The sequence below is a fragment of the Anthonomus grandis genome, chromosome 9 (genome assembly GCF_022605725.1).
Source record: "Anthonomus grandis grandis chromosome 9, icAntGran1.3, whole genome shotgun sequence".
Taxonomy (NCBI): Eukaryota; Metazoa; Arthropoda; class Insecta; order Coleoptera; family Curculionidae; genus Anthonomus; species Anthonomus grandis.
The window spans coordinates 19,509,965-19,535,158 of NC_065554.1; the positions used below are offsets into that span (position 1 = coordinate 19,509,965).

At 29.0% G+C, this 25,194-nt stretch overlaps 1 protein-coding gene across 1 annotated transcript in view; it reads left to right on the top strand.

Annotated features, from left to right (window-relative positions):
• Positions 1–5,255: 5,255 nt before the first annotated feature.
• LOC126740280 (dorsal root ganglia homeobox protein-like) overlaps positions 5,256–25,194 on the top strand; it is a 115,048-nt gene continuing 95,109 nt past the window's right edge. Inside the window, exons 1-2 of the mRNA XM_050446237.1 lie at positions 5,256–5,579; positions 24,234–24,351. Coding sequence (XP_050302194.1) covers positions 24,258–24,351 — 94 coding nt within the window. The 5' untranslated portion in view covers positions 5,256–5,579; positions 24,234–24,257. The remainder of the gene's footprint in view (positions 5,580–24,233; positions 24,352–25,194) is intronic.

A 25,194-nucleotide genomic window follows, 5' to 3' on the forward strand; every position in this document is an offset into this window, starting at 1 on the left:
AAATGCATTCATATTTTGCGTGTTATTCCAAAACGCTTTTTATCCGCGAGAGGTGTTGTTTCAAAGCGAGTCATATCCAACTAACCAATCACAAAGTCGGATTTTAAAGCGCGCGAAATCTAACATGGACATTATTGTTATTGTAGTTATAATGACGTTTTTGTTGTGGTGCGTTTTTTATTCCTAGCGTCATTAATGTTTACAATTTTTACGCGAGTAAGACGTTAGCAGAGTGGTCATTTGTAAAATTTAATAATGGCGGAAGAAACAATTAAAGCTGGTACCACGTGGTAGAGGACGAAAAAAAATATCCGATCCAAATTTGTGGGAAAAGAATATTAAAAAAGAAAAGAGGTAAGGCTTGTTATTCCTGGTTTTTTGTTGTTTTTTTTTGGCTACATTATTAATTTGGTTAAGGGTGATTAGTTATTGTTAGGTCTTTTTAGTTAAGATTTTTTTCAACTTGTGTTTCTTTTTAGGTATTCTGCGAATAAACCACCGGTTTACCCGACTTGTTAATCACTCCACCAAAGCTACTTATCGATGGCATTCACTAAAAATGATAGACGTGAAACATTTTCATGAAAGATTCTACAAAGTTAAGAAAAAATAGGTACAAGATGCATTTATTTTGAAATATATTGATATAAGAAAGCCAAAACGTGACAGAGCTACAAAACCAACCTCATCAAGAAAACAAATTACAATAAATTATTTTGTCAAAGTGTACAATACTGATAAGTTCCATATACAGGTCTGTCAAAAAACTTTTTTAGGCATTTTACATGTAACAAAGAGCAGAGTTTAAAGGGTTGCTAATTGCTATATTAAAACTGGTAAAATGCCTGTTGAAAAAAGAGGTGGCGCTAGATTAAAGGAATTAAATATAGTAAAAAGGAACTCTGTGAAGGCTTTTATTGAAAGATTAAAAGGTGTATTAAGTCATTACTGTAGAGGTAAAAGTATGAAACAGTACCTTTCTTGTTATCTTTCTATTAAAAAAATAATGGTTATGTACTGCGCCCAATAATTTAAAGGTAAAAAGAAGTTTCTTTAGAAAAATGTTCACACAAGATTATAATATTGGCTTTGGGTCACCAGTTACCGATGCTTGCTCAAAATGTATCTCGCTATCAGAGCAAATAAAGACAACAAAACATGTTAATCTAAAAAACCAACTTATTATTGAAAAAAGGGTACATAAGTTACGCAGTAAAACATTTTATGACTTTTTGAAGGGAAAGATGGGATGTTGACTTTCTCCTATGACTGTCAAAAAAATTTAGTAAATCCAAAAGTACCTGCCAAGTAGCATATTACATTAGGCAACTATATACTTATAATTTTTCTGTTGTAAAAGAGATGTCTTCTTCTCAATTAACAAAAACAAACGTATTTTCGTTCACCTGGATGGAGCACGAATACCAAAAAAGCTCAAATGAAATCGCGTCTGCAGTATTTTACTTGCTTTCATTTATTTATATGAACAACATTAAGAAACTAAGACTTTGTGCAGACGGATGCGGAGGACAAAATAGAAACTCAGTAATGGTTGGCATGCTGGTCTACTATTTGAGTAAAATTTCTTCAATTTCTTTAAAAGAAATTGAATTAGTTTTTCCAGTCAGGGGTCACTCTTTTTTACCATCCGACCGTGTGTTTGGCAGAATAGAGAAAAAATTAAGAAAGGTGCCTACTATAACAAACCCAAACACCTATATAGAACTCTTTGCAGAAAAAGCAACAGTTTTTAAAAGTCTGTGAGTCTATGGAATCGCGGAAAAAATAGTTCCAACATAAGTCTTTACAATCTTTCAAAAGGAGTGCCCATGAAACCTGCGAAAGTTAAAGATATTCAAACCTTATTGAACTCTCATTTTGGTGACCAGTGGATCGACAATTCTGAGTGTGAGTTTTTTAGAAACTTAATGGAAAGCTGTATTACATCGGAAGAAATAACGGAAAACTCTGATACTATCCAAGAGGAAGAAGATGATAACTTTTGCCAATTATCAGAGGAAGCTAAAGACCTTAAAATTTAGTTTTTTAAAGCGTTTTTTTGTTAACAACCACTTTTTTGTTTCTTAGTTAATAAATTAAAATTTGTCATACGAAATAAAATGTTTAATTTAGTTAAATGCTGACCTTTTGTTTTATTTTGAGTTTAAATAAACTTAAAAAAATATGGGTATAATACTACAAGATTTGTCTAATTTGTTATTCCATAATGCGTCTAATCCACAGCGGTGTTCCAAAATGCATCTTCTCCAAAATTAAATTTTATTTTTAAGCCATTCCAAGCAAAACTGATTTATGGGACAGTCTTTGTACATTTTCGAATATCAAAATGTATAATATTAAAGTGTTAATTTAAGCAACAATCCTGGTAAACCTCAACTTATCCGTTTTTTTCAATCTGCCAACAATTCTTCAAAGTGAACAAGAATCACTTTGGAATGACCCACCTCATATAAGATTATAAAAAAACTTTGTTGTCAATTGATCTTATAAGCATTTATACATCGTTTATAAGCTTTAAAGGGCCCACGCGAATAAAATATTTTTATTTCATTAAACTCGCTTAATTGTTTTTATATGAGATTATAATGTCGATTCCCGTCCATAATAAAGCATTTATAAACTTTAATTTTATAGGAAACATTAATATAACCCTTATCTCTAATAAAATAGATATATAATTTTATTTTATAAAGGATCCGCTTAAAAAAATTGTTCTATACGCGAACGCTATTTAAACACTTAACACATGGCGCTATTATAGGTGTAAAATTCAAAAGTCAGCTGTTTTAGGTCAAATTTTTTTCAAGTGGGGCCAAGAGGAAAGGTTTGCATGACTGTTTTAATATTTCCCAGAATGACCCATTTCTGTTATCCTCCAAAATTTTACAAAAATTAAATGAAGGTGAGCCTTCCAATATCTCTGCAAGAACGGTAAGAAGGCGATTGTGTTCTGGTGGACTTAACAGCTACAGACCTGCTAAAAAACCTTTGCTGCGGAAGAAAAATGTCAAGTTACGCCTACAATTTGCAATTGATCATCTTAACTGGACTGTACAAGATTGGAAAAAAGTGCTATTCAGTGACGAATCTAAGTTCAATCTGTTTTCCAGTGATGGAATACTTCATGTAAGACGACCGAAAGGTGAAAGACTCAAGAAAAAGTTTATCCGACCTACGGTTAAACATGGAGGTGGTAATGTGATAGTATGGGGATGCTTTTCTGGTTATGGTACTGGGCCAATACATAAAATTGTGGGGAAAATGGATCGATTTATGTATCAGGATATTTTGCGAAATATAATGGAGCCTTACACATTTGAGTCTATGCCAGTAAATTTTGTATCCCAGCATGATAACGATCCAAAACATTCGTCAAAATTGGTAAAAGAATGGTTGGACCAAGAAAAGATCACAGTTTTAAAGTGGCCGGCCCAGAGTCCAGACTTAAACCCGATTGAAAATTTATGGGAACATTTGGATCGCAAAATTCGGGCATCTGGAACAGTCAAAAATGCTGAAGAACTATTTCATAAGCTTGTTGAAGTCTGGACTCACATTGATAGACAAATAATTGAAAATTTGATTGAATCAATGCCCAGAAGAATGCAGGCAGTAATTAATGCTAAGGGTTACCATACCAAATATTAATTATAATATTATGGTTCCAATAAGTTATGTTTTATGTCGTTTTTGAATAAAAATCATTTACTTCCAAGTATTTTGTCCAGCTTTTTTTTAAATTTTTATTCCGAACTGCTACTGGTGCTGAATTTTTGTCAACATTTAAATTAATTAACAGTAGTTTTTCGTGTACCAAACTCCAACTATTATGACCAATACTGTAATTTCTGGATGGTGGAATGGCCTGCTAGATCTCCCAATCTTACCCCTTTTGGATTTTTTCATCTAAAAACTAATCTTTGCCACAAAACCTTTGCCATCAAAGCCTGATTCGCTTGAAGATTTTTAAACTAAAATTGTTAAAGAATGTCACTTAATAACGCCTGTAATGTTCGCTAATGTGCGCAGATGTTTTGAACAAGAATTGTATTTTTGTGTGGAGATCAAGGAAGATCATTTTCAACATTTAATAAAATAGACGTTAGATACTTTTTTTATTTAAAATAAGTTTTATTTTGTTATCCACATTTATTCATATTTCTTGAAAACGAATTGATAAAATAAAAAAATGAAAATAGCGCTATGCAGAGTTACATTTAATTCAAGGTATCACTCGACCCCTTATGCCCATTTAATTTAAATTGAGATGAGAGCTCAGGATTTTGTCTCGGACACCCTTTATGTAACACATTTAGTACTTTGTGTGCAGCTTAGTATAGGCGATAATATATTTTAACATATTTATATTTAGACGATAGTTTGAGTTTTTTTAGGAAATTTTTTTATGGCAACATTGGAAGACCAGACTCTGTCTTTGTGCAAAAATCTGACTCTGTTGACATTTTATTTGCTAAAATATTTTGTATCTTTTTTTATGTACCTATTTTTTTGGCAAATAAAGAATATGTATTTATAATAAACATGTTGAGGTTTATTATAAATATTCTTCATTCATTTAGATGTATAAAAATTAGTCAAAATATGACGATATATTAATACCTTAATACCTAAAACTCTATGGGAAAACTGCAAATTTTTACTTTTTTACCAGGTTTGTCTTTTGCATTTTAAACGGTTATAAAGTGCCTGTGACGTCTAATTTTATTGAATATAATAAAATATAAGCTACTAAAATTATCAGTGAAATATGGAAATTAAAGAAACACGATTAACATGTTAATATGACATGATACTTTAAATCGTACCAATTTCAATGAAACCGAATCTCAAAAACCGGCCAGTTAAACGGCCAAACGTATCCAAAAAAACAAGGCGTCGCGATGCTCCCATTACTCCCCCCCTCCCTCCCACTGTACCCCGAACCCTTCTCACTCTCCGCTTTTCCCCATTCCGCTTATCCCAGAACAAACAAATCTATTAAACCCATCTCGCTTTAATCCGGCTCATAAAAAAAAACACACACAACAGCAGAAAAAAAAAGCGAAACTGTTTAGCGTTTAGCCATAAACTGTATCTCTCGGTATCCCCCCACCTATTAAGACGCGAGATCCGGTTTACCGGAAAAGAAAATGTCGTTCGGTCTTTTTTCCGCACGCCGCACGTTAAGTGACGCTCTCCCACTCGCACCAAGCGCCGCCCATTTTAGTCCGGAGCGTCGCGACGCTGTAGACGACGGACCAGCCCCATAGCAACGTCCGTCGTCGTTGTTCACATGTTTCGTGTTTTGCTCTTGGCAGAGATCACACACACACGCACACCATTTTGCAGCCTCAATCTATTAGTTGTTATAGAGCTCGCGAGTTGTTTTTTTCGTGATTTTCTTCTCTCTGTTTTCAATTGAGAAGGAAACGTTTTCGTGTTTAATTGGGTAGAGACTTAGGGTTGAATTGGGGCGAGTTTGGTGCTAGTTGTCGTTGTCGTAATTTGTGGGGGAATCCCCCAAAGGCGCCACCACGATTTTTGGGGACAGTCATAAGGTAAATTTTATAGATATTTACTTTAAATGATTTTTTAAAGATAGTGTCACTATCCTCATGATTGCCTAATTGATTCGGATAACTTTCCAAAGTTTTCAAAGATATATGAAATTTTTAATAAAATTTATTGTAAGATATTGTGTCGATAGATGAGGATAAGGAATTCCCGAAAAAAATTCTTAGTTAAAAAATTATACATTTTATTAACAAAAAATATCACTGGGAATTTTGTATAAATAATAAGTTTCTTTTTTACATGATAAATTTTTTTCCAAACTTAACCTTTTAATCTTTTATTTCTGAATACACAGTGCATTTACGATTTAAGGCATAAATTCATTTCAAATTAAGGTATTTTTTCTTCTTTTATTTTTAGGATTAGGACACATCAATTAGTATTGTCACTTGTGCGTTTTTTAAAATAAAACATTTTTACACAGGATGCCTAAAGTAGAAACTATAGTGTGGACACTAATTCTTTTAAATAGAACATCCTGAATCCATATTCTGAATACTTCTTGTCTAGAAAACCATATGCCTAAAGTCAATGGTTTCTGAAATATGATACAACAGACTAACGAAACATGAAATTAAAACATAAAAATTTATTCTAGATTTATTGCAACTAAAGTTTAATTTGTTGTCTATTTGATTTAGTGCCTCTTTTGGAATCATAATTTTGGTTTCAGGGTGTCTCAAGTAGAAACTGTGACGTGAATTTTTTTAGGTGATTTCTTAGAAAGTAAGTGGACCTTATTATTTTCAAACAGTTTCTAATTTAAGAACCTATTGTCATATTAGTTATCATTTCACGCATCATTTTTTATTAAAATGCATTTATCTAAAAAAGAACTAATTGAAATACTCATGATGAATGGTTTCCAAGACTGGGTGCGTACACAAGAAGAAGTCTGTAATGTATTTAATGCAACTCATATTGATCGTGTTGCAATTACTAGATCTACCGTTACCAAAATAGAATCAAAATTTAGGGAACACGACTATGTAAGAAATTTATCTAAAGGAACACCTTAAAGAGTATCTGAGGATGCTACGCTAAATGTTCTATTATTTATATATTCCCAAGGTACGATTAGTACAATTTCCAGGAATTGAAATTTATCAGTCAGTGGGAAAAATACTTCGTGTAAATAAATATCATCCTGATAAAGTACAACTGATACATGAATTGCTAGAAGACGATTTTGACCGCCGAGTGCAGTTTTATAAGCGGATTCTTACGGCTAACAATGATAATGGAAATTTTATTAGAAATATTATTTTCTCGGATGAGGCCAACTTTACGTTAAATGGACACGTTTACAGGCAAAATTGCAGACATTGGCAATCGAAAATCCTCATTGGACTCACTAGAAATGGAGAAAAGACTGCCACACGCTAATATGAAAAATCGAATCCTTGGAATTTTTTTTTTGCTGATCCCTGCTTTGGTTGTTTTATTTCCTGATCCACAAAAGTAACGAAATATGATTTCATTAAAGCACCGTCTACTTATATACCTCGATTAGATTTTTTCCTATGGGGCTATTTGAAGTCTAAAGGTTATGTAAATAGACCAAATAATGTTGATGATTTAAAGCAAAGAATTCGACAAGAACTTAGACCAATCCATCCGCAAGTGATTGAAAATGTACAATTAAAATATAATTACCGACTTCAAAAATGCATTGAAGTAAATGGACAATAAATTGAACATTAGATGCAATAAATATAGCATACATTTTTATTTTTAATGTCGTATGTTTCATTAGTCGTCAAATTTGATAAATCAATGACTATAAGTATATGGTATGCTATACAAAAAGTATTTAGAATATATCGTAGAATTGTAAAATGTCATGATATACAGGGTATTCCATTTAAAAAAATTAATGTTGGCGCCATAGTCTCTACTTAAGGTACCCTTTATAGAAAATTTTCATTGCACAAGTGACAATGCTTACAATGCTAATCAACGTATTCGATAAATAAAAGAAAAAAATACCTAAATTTTATATGAATTTGTTCATTAATAATAATAAAACGGCTTTAACTTCAATAATTACAAAATTATTTTCAAACATTCACAAAAAGGGTGAAGTTTAGTTGATCATGACAAAAGCCAGTCAACTAGTCTTCCATTTAAACTTTAGTTCATATAAATAATTAATAACACAAAACAAAGAAATTCTTTATAAATGAATTGAAATTGGCGTATACCTATTCCTAATTACCTAATCACAATTTAAAAGTCCCCTAAATTATTTTAAAACAAAAGTAATATACACAAACTATTAACTGCATAAAGTTTTATTTATTATTTCTTATAAAGTAAATATAAATAAAATTTAGTAACTGAAAATATCAAAGTATTTTTCATCAATTTTTTTGGTAAATGGCAAATTTTAAAATTTCAATAAAACTCTAAAAAATCTAATGACTGCCGAACTAAAAGATTCTACACTATTTGGAAGTGTAATTGGAGATGTGGTCATATTTTTTTAAACCGAATATGCATTTGCAACATGAATTTTCAGTTATTTGAATTCGCCTTATATCTAGAAATACTAAGTAATTCGTGGAAACTTCAGCACCATAATTAAACAATGAAAGAACCAGAGAATCGCAGATAATCCTTTTTATAGCAATATCATTTCATAGTGTATATCGAGATGCATAAAACTGTTTCAGAGAGAGCTAGCCCTTAGTAATAATAGAGTTGACATGTTCTGTAAGCTTTAGTTTATTATCTAGTATTATGCAAAATTTTGACATGATTTGTCTGCCTTTAAAACTTTTCCATTAATCTGAATATGAAATTCTCGAAAAAATTACTCATTCTCCATATACTTATTATTCCCAAAGAGCATCAAATGCATTTATTTGCATTAAGGGCCAAATTGTGTTGAAGAAAAGTGCGAAATTTGACTTATATTTTCTAAATTTCTATTTAGGAGACTTGCTGCTGCCAGCGCATTAGGTGACCATGCACTAATTAACCACAGACACCTGAGGTACCTCTGAAATAACCGAAAGGCAAAGTTTTACTATTAAATTGTACCCTTTGATAACGACGACTAACACATAATGTTAAAAGTTTTACACCTTCATTTGATAATTCGTAATACTTTAATTTAGCTTAATACAGGATGTCCTATTTGCCATGTGTGACTATTGCTACTTTTGAAACTATAAGAGATACGAGGGCGGTTATATTAAAAAAAGAGTGGCCAATGTTGATGTTTATTCTAAATTCTTTTATAGCTTAAACAATATATAAATGGTCCCCTTTTTTCCCATAGATGTCACCTACATTTGAGTTTAGTATATTTTTTAGCATTATGTTCAGTCCTTGTCAACATTAAAATGTATACAAATAAAATTAAAAATAATAGAATTAAAAAAAAACAATAATAATAAATAGAGGGTTTTTTGACATGGAATCAAACCCTGGAACGTATATCTGATACCAATTTAAAACCTTTTATCCTCTGATGATGGACACCACTGTGTCCGAAACATATCGGGAATTTTAAAAAACTGAATGTTTGATAAATATGTGGAGGGAGACTGCAGTTTTTTCATTTTTACCTTAATCTACGACTCCACTGCAACTATGGACTATTTCTTCACTACTTCCAATAGTGTTAGGTATTTCTGAGAATTTATTTTTTTAAATATTTAACTCTTTTAGAGTTTTTCATAAGAATTCTGAGTTACTGCTTCTACATACTGCAAAGAAGTATACTCTTTTATCACTTGCTACAGATTTCAATTTCGTAATCTCTTATATTCCTGAAAGTAATATTGAAATTTTGCTACTATATATTTATTAAAGGCATTGTCCCAGCGGCTCCTTAATTCTTTGATATTCTCTGAAATTCAGTTATTTAGACATACGGATTGTTCTCAAAGTGGCATGCTTATTAAAAACATTTAAAACACACGAATTAAATGCTTCCAATTTGCTGTCGATATCCTGCATCCTGGAAATATCCTCAAAAAGGGAGTAATTCAAGCCATTTAAAAAATTTCAGTGCTGTCAGATTGTGAGTTCCAGAGATGTAGCCGCGATCCACGCTTAGTGAAATACCTTATATAGTAATCCAGCTATGCATGTAAAGACTCATAGATCCTTAAGTAACTTACCACATCAATCTTTGCTTGTTAAAGCTGGTGATAATGCATTTCAATTTGCACAAATTATTCCAACCGTTCTATAGATGTTCTTACCCTATTTTCTTTTTTCAACAGACGGTACTGTAGTAAGTGAAATTTGACATACCTCGTATTTAGTGACGCCTTCTATAATCAATCCTAGGTTGAGTCGAAAAATTCCCCTACATCTTTTTTGTTAAGAGCAATCATACAAGCAACAAATGTTGCTTCCTCTTTTCGAATAGAGCGATAGGTTTCTACTCAAAAAACCTGCGAACCATTTCTCGGCAGTCATTGATTGCATTTTCCAAATTTTCATAATTAGTAGCTTATTTGGGAAGGTAAACCTAAATGCTAAATGTCTAGTGTTTTTAGGAAATTATTTCATTGAATATACCTAACATTTAAGTAAATAGTCTGCTAATTAATACATCTTCCATTTCTAAAGAAAAATATTGTCGATGATTAAAATTTGGTCTTAGAAATATAATATGCTCTAGTTCTTATTGTCTTACTTTTTTTGTATTAGAAGCTAAGCGAGACTTGGTAACATTGCATATATTACAAACTAACCATTTGATTTAATACATCTTTTTTACATTCATTTACCACGTGGAATTAAAAAAAAATAAAATCATTTTGGAGATGAAATGGACATTAGGGCTATGCATGCATGTCCACAGTATCCCCTATTTATAGTATTTTTTTTCCTTAAAAACTAAGCCATCAATTATAAATATGTCTTTCTTATTAGCATATTCTTTAATGCACATGGCCACCAACATAATTACATATTAAAAAGTATTGCCTAGAAAATAGTAAATTGTTATAAAACTTACCTTAAAAGGTATAAAGATACTAGTCGTAATTAGGAAATATCGTTTAAAATGACTACATCTTATGCTTGCTCATGTGCTAATAACAATTTATTGTTTAGTAGATTCTACATGGATTTTTCTCATGAGGACTTAAATTCATATTGAGCGGGGCCTGTAAAATTTCCATTTTATCCCCGTATCTATTGTATCCTTAGTCTTCTTTACTGATTTACTAATAAAGCGAAATAACTAAATTCAATTCTTTGAGATTCACTTGTTTCATTATTAAAAATCGAGTTTTTATATATTTAAATCTTATACAAAATGGTTTACTTTTTTTGGAAAATTCAATACAATTAGTTACATTCCAAAAATTCTCAATACTATAGCACTACTTTCGCCTTTTTTAAAAAAAATCTTGAGATTAATTCGATACGTTGGGCGCCAAAATAATTGAATATGCTATGGCTGCAGTAGGAGAGGAATCGATAGAAAACTAAAACATGATAATTAAATTAATAAATGTTTATCAACATGAAACTACTCGTACATGATATATATCCACACACCTGTTCTATATAGGTTTAATATCATCGGGTTCGTCCGTTTCGACAGTTTTGCCAAAAATTTAAATGTAACCTAAAATCATTATTTATAGAAACAAAAAAATTGTAAAATATTCTTCTGTTACAGCTAATAAATATATTAAAATATTTTGTTATTTTATTTGAATTATATTTTTAGGTTTCATATGTTGACATGACAGCTTCACATAACAATTTTCTAGAAAATGTATATAATTTAAATGTATAGGTAACATAAGACCAACTAATAGCAAAAACTTCAACTTCAGAGATATTTATTATTTTGTTGTTTTTTCTAGGAAGGTACAAAGTTTGAAAATTTATATTCTTAGAAATTTTTCAATTTTTTTAATAATCAACAATTTAAAAAATAGATTTTTTTCATAAATAATTTGATATATAAGATATATATTAGTGTTAAAATCACTGTATAACCATTGGTAAATGATGTCATATTTTTTCTTAGAAAAATTCGTCATAATTCAAACGAAATCATAACATTCTAGTATATAAAAGAGAATCACCTGATTTAGAGGTTCATAAGAGACTTTACTATAAATTTTATAAAATTACATTACATTTACAAAATTAGTTTTAATTTAATTTTAAATATATTTTTGAAGTTAAAATTTTTGTTTACTACTAGTATAAAGTTTTTAGCCCAACAAGAAATTTTATTTTTATTACCCTCTTGTCATATTTTCTTATTTATTTTGTATACTGATTATAAAGTTAATCATTTAAAAAAATTTGCTTACTTCATATAGGGAAAAATCATTGAAAGAAATAATATTAAAAAAGCCTAAATGATAAAAAATATAAATAACACACACTTACGCCACCCATATTATGAGTGTGTCACTCTGAAAGGAATTCCCTTATAAGAAAAACTATCTAATGGCATTAGATCAGGCAATCTGTGTGGGCCCTATCAATCTTCTTATATTATTAGAGTTGATGAACTCAAAAAGATAAAATTTTATTCAAAGGGTTAAAAATACATGCCTATAAACATTAAAGGGCAATTATTTGTCCCAATACAAAAAAATACGATTCTTTACTTTGTCTTAATAATAAACAAGACAAAGCGTGTAATTTGATTTAGACTGGTACCAGTAGCTTTACTTATGATATTTTCGAGGATATTTTTTACACGAAATTTAATAATACGGGCCTAATGCCCTAATTTCATTATAACTCGGAGCTTATGTGTTACTTAGACACCATATAAAAAAACAAGCCAATAATTATCTTATACTCAAACAAAGATGTGGGCACTGTTCCCTAAAGGTTAATTGGTAATATCAAATTCATCGTTTATTATATTAATCGAGCAAATTAGGCTAATCAGAATACGACTTGAATTTTATTGAGACATATTCCGATTAATTTGTCTTGTCGCCTTCTGGGTGCCCCTATGTGCATTTTTATTCATCAATATCGAGTTTAAATTCATTACTGGCTTGTTAAATCCCGATAAAAGATTTGTTCTGACAGGTATTTGCACTTAAAAAATGAATTTTGAAAAAGCAAACTGGTCCCTTGGTTTTAATCAGATTAGGCTTACCGAGGGGCCTTATCAATCTTCAATCTGGCGTGCGAATTCTCACTGTAAGTGGGACTTCCGTCACGGTAAGTGCCTTATTATATAAAGATTAAAATGTGAAGAGAACCTGTGGTTTATTTTTTAAAGAGTAGTGAAAAATTGGCTGTGAGCTTGCTTTCAAAGGGGGTTGGAAGTGTGGAAGCAAAATAAATTAAAAGCCTTTCCATAAGAATTTGTATTTCTAAGGACATTTAGACGTTATATAAAGGCTATTTTCATCAAGTTTTCATTCAACGATATTGTCATCAAAGCTCTAGCAAGGCTATCTAAGGCTAGCAGGATAAGCATGTCGAATGGGCCCCAAACGAAGCACTTTTACAAGACGAATTTTTTACACTCTCATTCCTGTTTTTTGTGAGTTTTTGTTGTGAGTTTGTCGAAAAAAAATTAAAATATTTTACTCTGTACATATTATGTACATACATAAAAAATAATTAAAGTTGTTTGTATACCAATAAAAACAGTAGTAATTTTTAATTTGATAATCTTTGTAGGGAAAACGAGAACATTCTTGATTGATTTACCGTTTCTCATAATAAGTTACTAAACAAATATTTTACTTCTAATAAATTTTATAAAAAAGTAATTTTATGATTCTTGACGTAAAATTAACGAGAAACAATGAAAATATTGAATTTTTAAACATACTAAAATTATTTCATATATAATATTAAAAATTTTTCACAAATATTAAAATATTTTACTCATTAGTATATATTTTCCAGAGAGAGTAATTAAAACTTGTTTGTGGAATGGTAAAAATTGACTATTTTTTCTTTACGTGTTTTTTTAATTTAAACTGACGAGGAGCGATAGAATTCTTGACTGTATTCAGATTTACTACTTTTTATTGTGAGTTGGCCGAACAAACATTAAAACATTAATTATCATTGTAGATCTTTTATAGAAAAAGTGATTAAAGCCTTCTTGTAGAGCCTGGAAAATTAAATATGTTTAATTTTATAATTTTTGACGAAAATATGATCAGAAACTATAAAATTCTTAATTGTATTCGAACTTATCACTTTTTATTGTGAGTTTACCGAACAGATATTTAAAACATTTTACTAAGAATTTTATTACAAATTTTATAAGAAAATACTTAAGGCTTGTGTGTAGAGCTGTAAAAATTAATTTTTGTTGTAAATTTGTATCATAAATTTTGAAATATTGCCTCTAAATATATTTTGCACAAAGAATTATTAAAACTATGTAGAGTGGTAAAAATTAAATATTTTTTAATTCCTAAATATTAAAATTGGTGATTGTATTCGCACTTATTATTTTTTATTATGAGCTGACCGAACAATTATTTAAAACATTTTAATATAAATAAATTTTATGAAAAAGTTATTAATTTTTTTTTGGAGAGTAGTAAAAATTAAATTTTTATTTATCCTATAATTTTTTAAGTAGAATTGACGAAAAGAAAAGATCAGAAATTAAATTCTTTATTTAATTATTTTTTATTTAATTTGCCACATTTTATTGTGAGTTTACTAAATTATAATATGAATTATAATTAAATTATATTAAATATTTTATTCTGCATACATTTTATAAAAATATATTGTACACATTTATTGTAGATTGTGAAAAATTATTTTTTTATTTAACTTATATTTTTTGACCTAAAATGGACGAGAAACGATAAAATCAGTGATGTTCCACTTTTAATTGTCAGCTTATTAAACAAATATTAAGACATTTTACTCTCAACAAAAATAATGTAAATATAGATATAAAATATAAGCAATAATACTAATCCACGAACAAAGAAATACAAAAAATTTGAGAAAATATAAAAAACACTAAAAAACACAATAAAAATAAGTTTTACATTAAAGTTACTTCACATAACATTACACATAAGCAGGCCTAGCATATATAACAAAAATGTAAATTTTAGCAATGAAGGTAAAAACAGAAACATCAATCAAATTATTTACATAAAATTCCTGTAAGTTAAAAAATCCTTTATTTACCAAAAGTGCCTTTGCTGATTTCTTAAATTTTTTTATGCATTTTTACATGTTTTAGGGGTAATTAGTTAAAAGGTTTTTTACTTTCAAATAAAAATGAATTCTTAACAACAAGAACAGAGTCCATAAGAATATTATTATTGGAACATTTAATACTAATAATATTAATCTTAGAAACAATAAAACTTAACAAATTTGAGTCACACCAGGTTTTTAATTTGTGAAAAACAACAATTATTTTTTTGGTTTAATTGACACAGATCTGCATCAAGCCACAAGATCGTCTGCAAATACAGTGAACTTCCCTCTAATTAAATTTTGTGGTAGGTCGTAACAGTGAGCCCAAAACTGAACCCTGGGGAATACCAGTATAATTTTTGACGAGAAATCATAAAATTATTAATTTTCCACATTTAATTGTGAATTTGCTCCACAAATTTCAAAACACTGAATATTTTTTAATTCTGCGTTTTTTTTTTGATAAAACTGATGAGAAGTGTGTCTAAAACGTCTAAAGTAATAAAATTCTTCATTGCATTACAATTTATTGCATTTATTGAAAGTTTGCCGAGCAAACATAAAAACATTTCTCTGTGTAAATATTTTCTTAAAAAAGTTATTAGAGATCGTTTATAGAGGGGTACAAATTAAATATATTTATAATTCTTGACGCACAATTGACCTACTTAAATGAACACTTTTTGTTGTAAGTTTACCGAACAAATATTTAAAACTTATTACATTAAATAATACTTATTTTATAATTTTAGACGTAACATTAATCAGAATCATAAAATGTATTATTCTCCACTTTAATCATGAATTTGCCCCACAAAGATTTCATTCTAAATATATTGACTTAAAAAAAGTAATTGGATCTTTTTGGTAGAGAAATAGAAATTGAATATATAAATTCTATATTTTTTGATAAAACTGGTAAGAACCGATATAATTGCTAATTGTATTCGAATATACCACTTTTTGTTATGAGTTTGCCGAACAAACATTAAAATATTTCTCTCTGTTCTCTATCTTTTATCAAAAAAGTGATTAAAGCTTTCTTATAGAGCTTTAAAAATTAAATATTTGATAATTCTATAATTTTTTACGTAAAAAGTGATGAAAAGCGATAAAATTCTAGATTGCATTCGGATTTACAATTTTTTATTGTTGAGTTTACTGAACAAACATTTTACAATAATGAAATTTTATTTATACATATTTTTAAGTAAAATTGATACGAAGCGATAAAGTTCTTGATTTTATTCAGAATTATCACCTCTTATTATAAGTTTGTTAAAAAAATATTTAAAACAGATTACTTTCAATGAAGTTTATAGTATCTGTATTTGAATGTAGTGTATTAAAAATTAGTTTTTTTTATTCCTTAATTTTTTATCTAAAATTACAGTATTGGACAAAAATAGAGCGACGATACAGTTTTTTCTTTAATTAAAAAAGCAAAAACGCAAGAAGAATTTAAACTCAATAAAACAAATACACTCATTAATAAACATATATTTATTAAATAACATACCAAAATTCTTCCGTATAAACAAGATCATAAAAAGAAAAAGAAAAGTTAAATATTTCTATACGACAAAAATTAAGCGACGCTTACAATAAAAATAAAAGAAAACATTATCAGATTGCGCCCTTAATATTTAGTCCACAAGCCTTTATTTGCGATTACCTGGCGGCACCTTTGAGGCATGAAAGAAATTAAATTATCAATTATATCTTGGTCAATATTTTTCCATATATTTTTAATTTCTTCAAAAATGTACTCTTTGTTTTTATAGGTTTTACTTCTAAGTTGCCTATCCACAATTTCCCACAAGTTTTCGATCGGGTTAAGATCGGGTGATTGGGCTGGATATTTAAGAACGGCTATTTTATTTTCATTAAACCATTCTTTTATACATTTTGCTGTATGTTTTGGATCATTGTCGCGTTGGAAAACAAAACGTAGTGGCATATTCCATTCCGAATAAGGTAGCATGACATTTTCAAGGATATATTTATACTTAAACCTATCCATAATGCCCTCAATTTGGTAAATTGGTCCCATTTCATAGCCAGAGAAACAACCCCACACTAACACGTTGCCACCTTCATGTTTTACAGTACCTTGGACATACTTTGGGTCAAGTCTTTTACCTGCAATACGACGAACATATTGAACACCATCACTTTTATACAAATGAAACTTTAACTCATTACTAAAAAGTACTTTTTTCCATTGCTCTAGTATCCAGTGAGCATGTTGTTCTGCAAACAGAAGACGTGCTTTAATATTCTTCTTACTAAGAAGCGGTTTTTTGGCAGGTTTGCATGCTTTTAAGCCTGCTTCAACTAGTCTGCGCTGTATCGTTCGAGAGGAAAAATTAGAGCCCACAGCTTCAGCCAGAATTTGCTTTGCTGACAGAAAAGGTCTACTTTTCTAGGTCTACCCGTCTGTTTTCGGTTAACTACTTTTCCTCTAATTGGATAGTTCTAAAATGGTCCTCGACACAACAGATTTTGAAACCCTTAGTTCTTGTTTTATTACGTATTGTGGTGTTCCGATCTTATACGATGCAATAATTCTTTCTTTAAGATCAATAGAAAAACTTTTACATCGAGGCATTTTTAAACAAAATATAGATTTGATACCGACCAAAACCGAGGTTTATCTACTAATGGTATGAACAATATCGATCAAGATGCTTTATTTTTGTCCATGAAAAAATGCATAAAAACATACAACAATTTACTAATATTTTGCTATTTACCACAAGAGGCAAAGAATGTTTAAATACGATTAACAAAGGTATGTACTGATGCTACAAAATTGTTCCTAATTATACGAGGTACAGTCACAAAGTTTTTTAGGAATATTATAGCGTCGTATAATTATTCGTCGTATTCGTAGCGTAATATAATTTTGCCTAATAAATATTAAAAATATTCGCTCTATATATTCAACATTTCAATAATATTATATTTTTAAACTTATGGAAAGAACTTTAAAGCTGTAATAATGGAAATTCTGTTTAATATTATCTCTGCAATATTAAATTATTTCCTATAAAAATTCTTCTTCTTCAATGTCTTAATAATCTAAAATTCATAACATATGACCGATTTTTCTATATTTTTAAACCTGAATAAGAGGATGTTGTGGGGAAAGGTAAGCCTAAAATTTGCAAAATTGGAATGACTAATTTAACACATTAACTTATGAAAAATCAATTTTTTTCCCGATCTTCACTGATTGATGCACCACTTTAATAAGTCGTAATTATAAAGGGTGTTTCCAAAGATTTAATTTTTGAATCGCGGATTCGCCAAACAAGATTGTGTGTTAATTGAACAAATAAAGACAATTTTGAACAATTTTTGTAAAAACGGTAACCATCTGACTTAATTAATTTTTGTTTAAAAATAATTTTCAATGTGTGTCTCTTTTTATGAAACTTTATATAGGTGTTTTTTGGTATATAAAATTCTTTTAACGAGTCCTACAAGAATCAACTTTGAAAATACCTTATATATTACCTATATTATTTAATCGTTTCTATAGTTATCCTACGTTATATTCTTTTTAATGAAAATTAATATTAGACTGCAAGAACCCAATCGACCTTTGAGTAAAAATTATGTTCCATTAAATATCGTCGAGGCATTGTTAGTAGGTGACGTTTACTATGGTAAACCATATACCAAAAAACATTACTGAAGAAACAGTAGAGATACATAAAATTTTCATCTAAAAATCGCAATTGGGTCGCGTTTTCTATGTTTCATATGTAACGCATTAAAAAAAAACGTACAAAAACTCGTTGATGCATGTGATAGGGTTAAATCAAACGTGCACGAAATCAATTGGCGGATTACTAATCACAATTGAGCCACTCGCAATAATTATCCGGGCGGTTGGAGAGGGCATGAATAAGGGTGAAATTAAATAAACATCGTCATCGTATTGACGGGGGGGTGAGAAAAAAGGCGACACGTGTTCTTTAAGCGTGTTTAACAGGCGAATTGTTGTTTTTCTTTCTCTTTTTGTAGTGATTAGGCCTTATTGTAATGGGAGTTTTTGTTTTGCGGACCTACGTGAGGCTTAAAAATCATATGCTAATTTTTTTTATATTTTTGTTAAAAATAAAAAGTGTCTACACAAATTCTGAATTTTTGTGCAATATAAGTATAACTCAAGTCAAAACAAAGAAATTTTAACAAGAAAATTTAGCACTTAATCTAATAAAGATATATTTATTGCCACATCGATTTTTTTTGTAGTAAGTAAATTTATTAGTTTATTTATAAATTTATGTGTTTTTAATAGCAACAAGCGTCTTAAAATACGTTCTGTAGATATCGATACTGCATTTCTCTCATTTATAATTATTTAAAACAGTTTAACGCTAAAATAACGTTACTTTCCTATATTTTTTAAACGTTAATCTAATCCAAACCGTTTTAATTAGCATTATGTAGTACGGCGTCCCTTCTCTATAATCATATTCGTATGAGGGACGCAATTTGTCCGACCAAAAGTCTCTATTAGCCAGTTAGGTTCTAATTGAATTCCGAGCATCGAGCACCCCTATCTTTACCATCTCTATGTCGCTGCATAAATTAGGCTTTGAGAGCTCCTTTTTAGTGCTCCACATAAATGAATGATAAATGTTAATTCTGATTAACATTCGGGGCATAGGGGGAAGGAGATGTAATGTTAAAAATATTAGTTCGGGGGTCCTAAAGAAAAATCCGTTTAACGCACATTAACAATTGAATTATTTGCACCAGTTAATTTACACCACACAGGATGCTCTTATTAGCGATATGTGGCATTAAACAAACCTAATTGGTTAGAGAGGTTATTAAACTAATGCCCCGCTAAACACTTATGTAATAATCGGATAAATACATATACCGGCTTGCATATATTAGGGTTTAGAGCAGAAAGAATTCTAATATGGACTGACTTTTTTTAGCTTTTTAATTTTAGTACTGCAACTGTTTTAGCTAGGTTTATAGTATATATCGATACTAGAACATTGACTCTTTTACCTTTTTATATGGCCTATGTATAATTCCTAACTTCTTAAAAGAAAATAGTTATTTTAGGTCATTTTTGTCATTTGTATGTATTTTAATGAATAAGTTATTTAATAAATCATAGTCCAATAACAACTTTTTCAGAAATTTTTTTTCAAATGAAAAATTTGCCTTGGAAATTGATAACATTGATATTCCTAGACCTAATTGAATCATCTCGATGTGGTCTAAATATTGGTTTTTTCTAAAAAAATACTAAACCAAATTTTAAAATAGTAGATGATGAAATGAAAAAAAAATTAAATCTATATATGAAAAGTTTAATATTTCCTAACATTAGTCTCCTTTTCCCTTCAATTAAAAATTAAATTCAATATTCATTTATATATAAACCCCCAAAAGTTAATTTTCCAAATATGTGAAATTGAAATAAAGTACATTAATTATGCTATAGACTAGCAAACTATAGCTAGAACTTGATATGGCACAAAATTGAATTTTTTTTATTATTAATGTTTTTTAGAAGAACCAAAAGAATTATTTATTTTTTAGATAGTTTCATTTGAACCATTTAAGCGGTTGAAATTATTTTTTTTAAATTTAAAGAGGTTTACAAATATTTTAAATGTTTTCTTTATCCATGTCCTAATTTTCCCAAATAGTTTACTTTAATCTTTTATTTCTTGTCCATAATGTCTAATTGATCCACGCCAATTAACGCATCATTATTATGGGAAATTGTTTATATATAAAAAATGTTTAATTCTCAATCGCTAAGATTTCATAAAGGCCAAGGGAAAGGACCTACAGTCAATTGGTCTACCTTACATTGAAGTACGATTTTGATTAAAAAAAGTTGATTTTTTTTTAAATAGTTATTATCGTATATGTCTATTTATTTTTAAAAACTTTATTATATTTTATTTTAAATGTTTGTTAATAAAATAAGAATTTTTACGAAAAGTGTATTTAATTATCTAACGTTCTTGTTATATTTATTTTTCAAAATACATAAATTAAAATAATTGATCTATATAACTTAACATGATAAAATTGATATACTTTAGATTTCTTAAGCATTTATTTTATTTTTCATAAATATTCCTAGAGTATCCCTTTTTTTTTAGATGAATATTTATGTATATGCAGTTAATTCATTACCCATTTTTCTCTGGTTTTATGGGTCAATCTATGCCAGTGTTTTAAATCAAGAAACTCATAAAATTTTCTATTTTTTTTGCTTTTGAGGCCAGTTTGTTGCAGATTTATTCATATTGACGAATGCATAGATATATCTTAAACAGGAGTTTTGCACTCTCTGTATACGATTTTTTTGAACACACCAATATTTTAAATTCATTTCGATGAGTTACTTATTTACTAGTTATTTTCTAGTTTTCAAATTGAGATAAAGATATTTAAATGAAAATTCGATTTTTCCACCTATTTTCTATATCATGGTTTCATTTTATAACTAGTGTTTGAATCGCCTAGAAATAGTGTTTTTTTTTCATAATGTCTTTAATTATACCAGAAATTGTCCATTTTTAATGAGTTAAAGTAATTTTTAAATCTTTCCAAAAAGTTATTACATATTATTAATTTTTTTTGGGTAGTTTCATTTTAGAAGTTTAATCTACAATTTTTTTAACCAGTAATTATGCTTCTTTAATTTTTTTTTACTTTTTATAGGCAGTTCACTAATCTTTGATCTTTCAGGTACCAAATAAATTTTAATAGTCCATTTTTCTCAAAGAGACCTCTTAATAATAAAAATTCAGAGATTGGAGGGACGCAAAGTCAATGGTCTCAACAATAAACATAATTTGAGACCATTGACTTTGTGTCCCTCCAATCTCTGAATTTTTATCTTCCAGGTAGTTGAAATAGGTCTTTCTTAATTATTATTGAATAAAGTAATTTTTGAATTCTTCCAGGAACCCTAACACATTATTTTTTCTTAATTCTATATAATTTTCTTTTAGCAGTTCCAGCAATTGTTTCATTTAAGCAGTTAAATTGATTTTTTATTATTTTTAACATTTTTCAAATGATTTATTTATTCCGTTTTTTTTTTCTTCCATATAGTTCACTTTAATTTTTTCTATTTCCAGTAAGTTTAAGATTCATTTACTTACTTTCGACCAATAGACGTTTTTTATTACTTCCAGGAAGTTTAAATCATTCTTCAATTTGAAAAATTTGTTTCTATGACTTTTTTCATTTTTAGGGGTCGTTCGTGTCATTCGTTATTATTACCTTATATTCTTTATTATTTAAGTTTATTTCTTTCATTCTGATATTTTTAAAATTTTTCCATAAATTTCCTATTTTGTATTCCCTATTATAAAATTTCTTTAACATTACATAACATGACATTAACCCTCTCACTAAAATTCCCTGATGATTAAATGCGTTGATTTACCCTGTCGAACATCTTGGAGAAGTCTGCATAGATTGCGTCTACTCTTCATATACTACAATATCCACAAATAGTGAACGCCCTTTTACTGACAAAGATTCCAGGCAGACCGCAGATGTTGGCTTTTTTGACTACTTAAGGCGTTCGATAAAATTTGTCATAAATTTATTTTTTTTTGTTATTGAAGGGGAAAATATCTCTCTGCTTTTAAAGTCGCAGCTTCACTTTAGAGCTCAATGTTCATTTATATTTTACAGAGTATATATATATTAAAATTTATAAACAAGTTTCTATTGCTTATGTCGATGATACAAGAATAAACAGCAGTTTCCATCTTTTTCAACAATCCAATTATTAATGAACTTGATATAAGATCTATACATTTAAAAATCTTAAATATATATGTGAGTCACTGATTATTTTTAATTATTATTAATTTTCAAGCCACTATTGCTAGAAAGCATTTCGATTTTTTTATTCTAATCGTCGGACATTATCTGCTATTTCCAAGCAGTATGTTAAAGTCGTTCTTTTTTTTCCAAATAGACATAATTGACAATGGAAGCAGTTGAAACCAATTTCGATCTCTTATATAGGAATTCCATTTTTTAAATTTTAAATGAAAGACTTTAAATGCTTAGTTCTTTTTTTAATTGTTAAAAAAACAGCCTTCCTAATATTATCATTTTTTAAATTGTTTTTGCGTTGACCACTTTATTATTCTTTTTTAATAATTAAATTGTTTTTATTTTTTTTTGATGGGTGGTTCTAATTTACAAATGGAATTAACTCGATTCTTGATCTCTTTTTAGTTAAGTCATTTTTATTGCTGTTTTTGGCAGTTTAAAGCAAGCAAAGTAATTTTTTATCATTTAAAGTATTTCTATCGGTTAAGTCATGATTTTTTATTCAAAATATAATACTGTGATTTTCTAAAAATATTCGAATTGCCTTTTAAAGAGGATAAGTAAGGTATTCCTATCACGTCGTCATCTCTCTCTAAAATAGGCTAGTAAAGCTTCATCTAGTCAAGCCATTTCATTCCTTTCATGTCATTTTTTTAACTTTTTAAAGCAGGTTTTTGTAGGTCTAAATAAAAACATTTTTTTTTAGTTTTCCTGGGTAATTAATTAAAATAAATCAAAGTTTCTATACCTACTAACATTAAACAGTAATTATAAAATGCATTATCATACTTTTCTTCCACATGCTGTTTAACCTGCTAATTTTATTTCTTGTTCTTTTATTCATTTATTTAGGTTTAATTCATTTTGATGTTTGTGTATAAATAAAAGACGTTTATTAGTACTAACTGCTTAATGATATTGTACTCTCGTCTAGGCAATAAAACCATTAAGTTTTAATTAGCTAAATTGATTTATAAAGATTAGAACACTAGTTAAGCTTCAATAAACGACCGATTGTTGACAAACAAATATAAATTGGAACTGTGCCTAATCACTGTAAAATCTCTACAAAATATGCAATATATATCGTTGCAATTCTAAATAAATAAAAATTGATTAAATTTATAAATAAATAAAACAGCTGCCTTGTCTTCCTGGCATCAACTCAATAAGATTAGTTCTCATATGGTTTTATAACTGTTTTTGGTTTCATGGGAATTAAATATGAATTGAAATAGGGGCTACACGTCGGCCATTCCAATCTCGTACGCCAACCTTATCCAGATCAATTATTAATATAAACGTTGGTTTATAATAAATGCGACAAATGAAAGGATAAATTCTTTAAGAATGTCTACAATGTTACAGCAGGTATATGAAAACAGTCCCAATAAAGTTCAACGTTTGGTAAATTCATCATCATTTCATGTGACGCAATAAAGAAGATAATACAACTATTATCATCATTTTTGTTATACAGATGATATAGACGATGACGTTAAAAATTTTATAATAATTTTTTAAATATAAATTTGATTCTTATCTATTAAATTAAAATTTTAATGCAAGCAATTCTGATGCCAACAGATTGATATATAATTTAGATGATTTATACTTTTTTGTTGTTTTAGCTGGCAGGTGGGGGTGGCAGAGGGATGTTCTGCTATCACTGCCCACCTGCTCTCCATCCCGGAGCTCCGCAACCAAGACTGCCCACCTTGGAATACCCTTTTACCCCGTCACACCCATGTAAGTATAGGAAATGGATGGAATATTCAATAAAAGACGAACAATAGACGACTGATTTTTAGATGTCGAATTACATATTGATCTGTGACTAATGTATACCTTTTGACCGTAAATTAGTATTGCATGACCGGTCTTGAGTCGTGAAATGACAATTATTTTACTGTTTTCATTTAGTTGAGGAAAATACCTTGCTCAACATTACGTTTTATCATAAAGGCATCATCAGGGTATTTAAGTGTAAGAATAATGTACCAGAATTTAAAGTGCGTTATATAGATTTCTGTTCCTACAAGTTGGAAAATCATCTGCTTTTCTCTTTCTTTTCTACAATTTATTAAGAAAAACAAGGAAAAGTAACCTGGTGATCCTTTTTCAATATACATTTATTAGGCTGATTCTTTCCTTGATTAAATAAATTCATCTCATACCTCAGTGAAAATTATTCTGAATTACTTTTAAAGATAATTTTTACTATGGGTAATTTTAAATTAAACTGTCCTAAGAAATGAATTCCTAATCCAAATTTTCTTATTAGAATTACCTCGTACAATAACGAGCATCTCTATTATTACCCCATTTCAACGACAAGACTAAATACACATTTGACACTAATATCCATAATCAAGTTACTGCCAGGGACGGGACAATACGTCCTATATGGTAGCTAATTTTTATTCAGTTTACCCCGGGGAGATCGAAACCCCTAATAACAAATTTCGACAGCACATGCCACACAACTATACTGCGGGGTTACTTATCGCATTAGTACGGGGGTCGTAAAGAGGAATATTTTTCGACAACCTGTGATTATTACGGGATAATCTTATAAGCCTTCTAACGGAG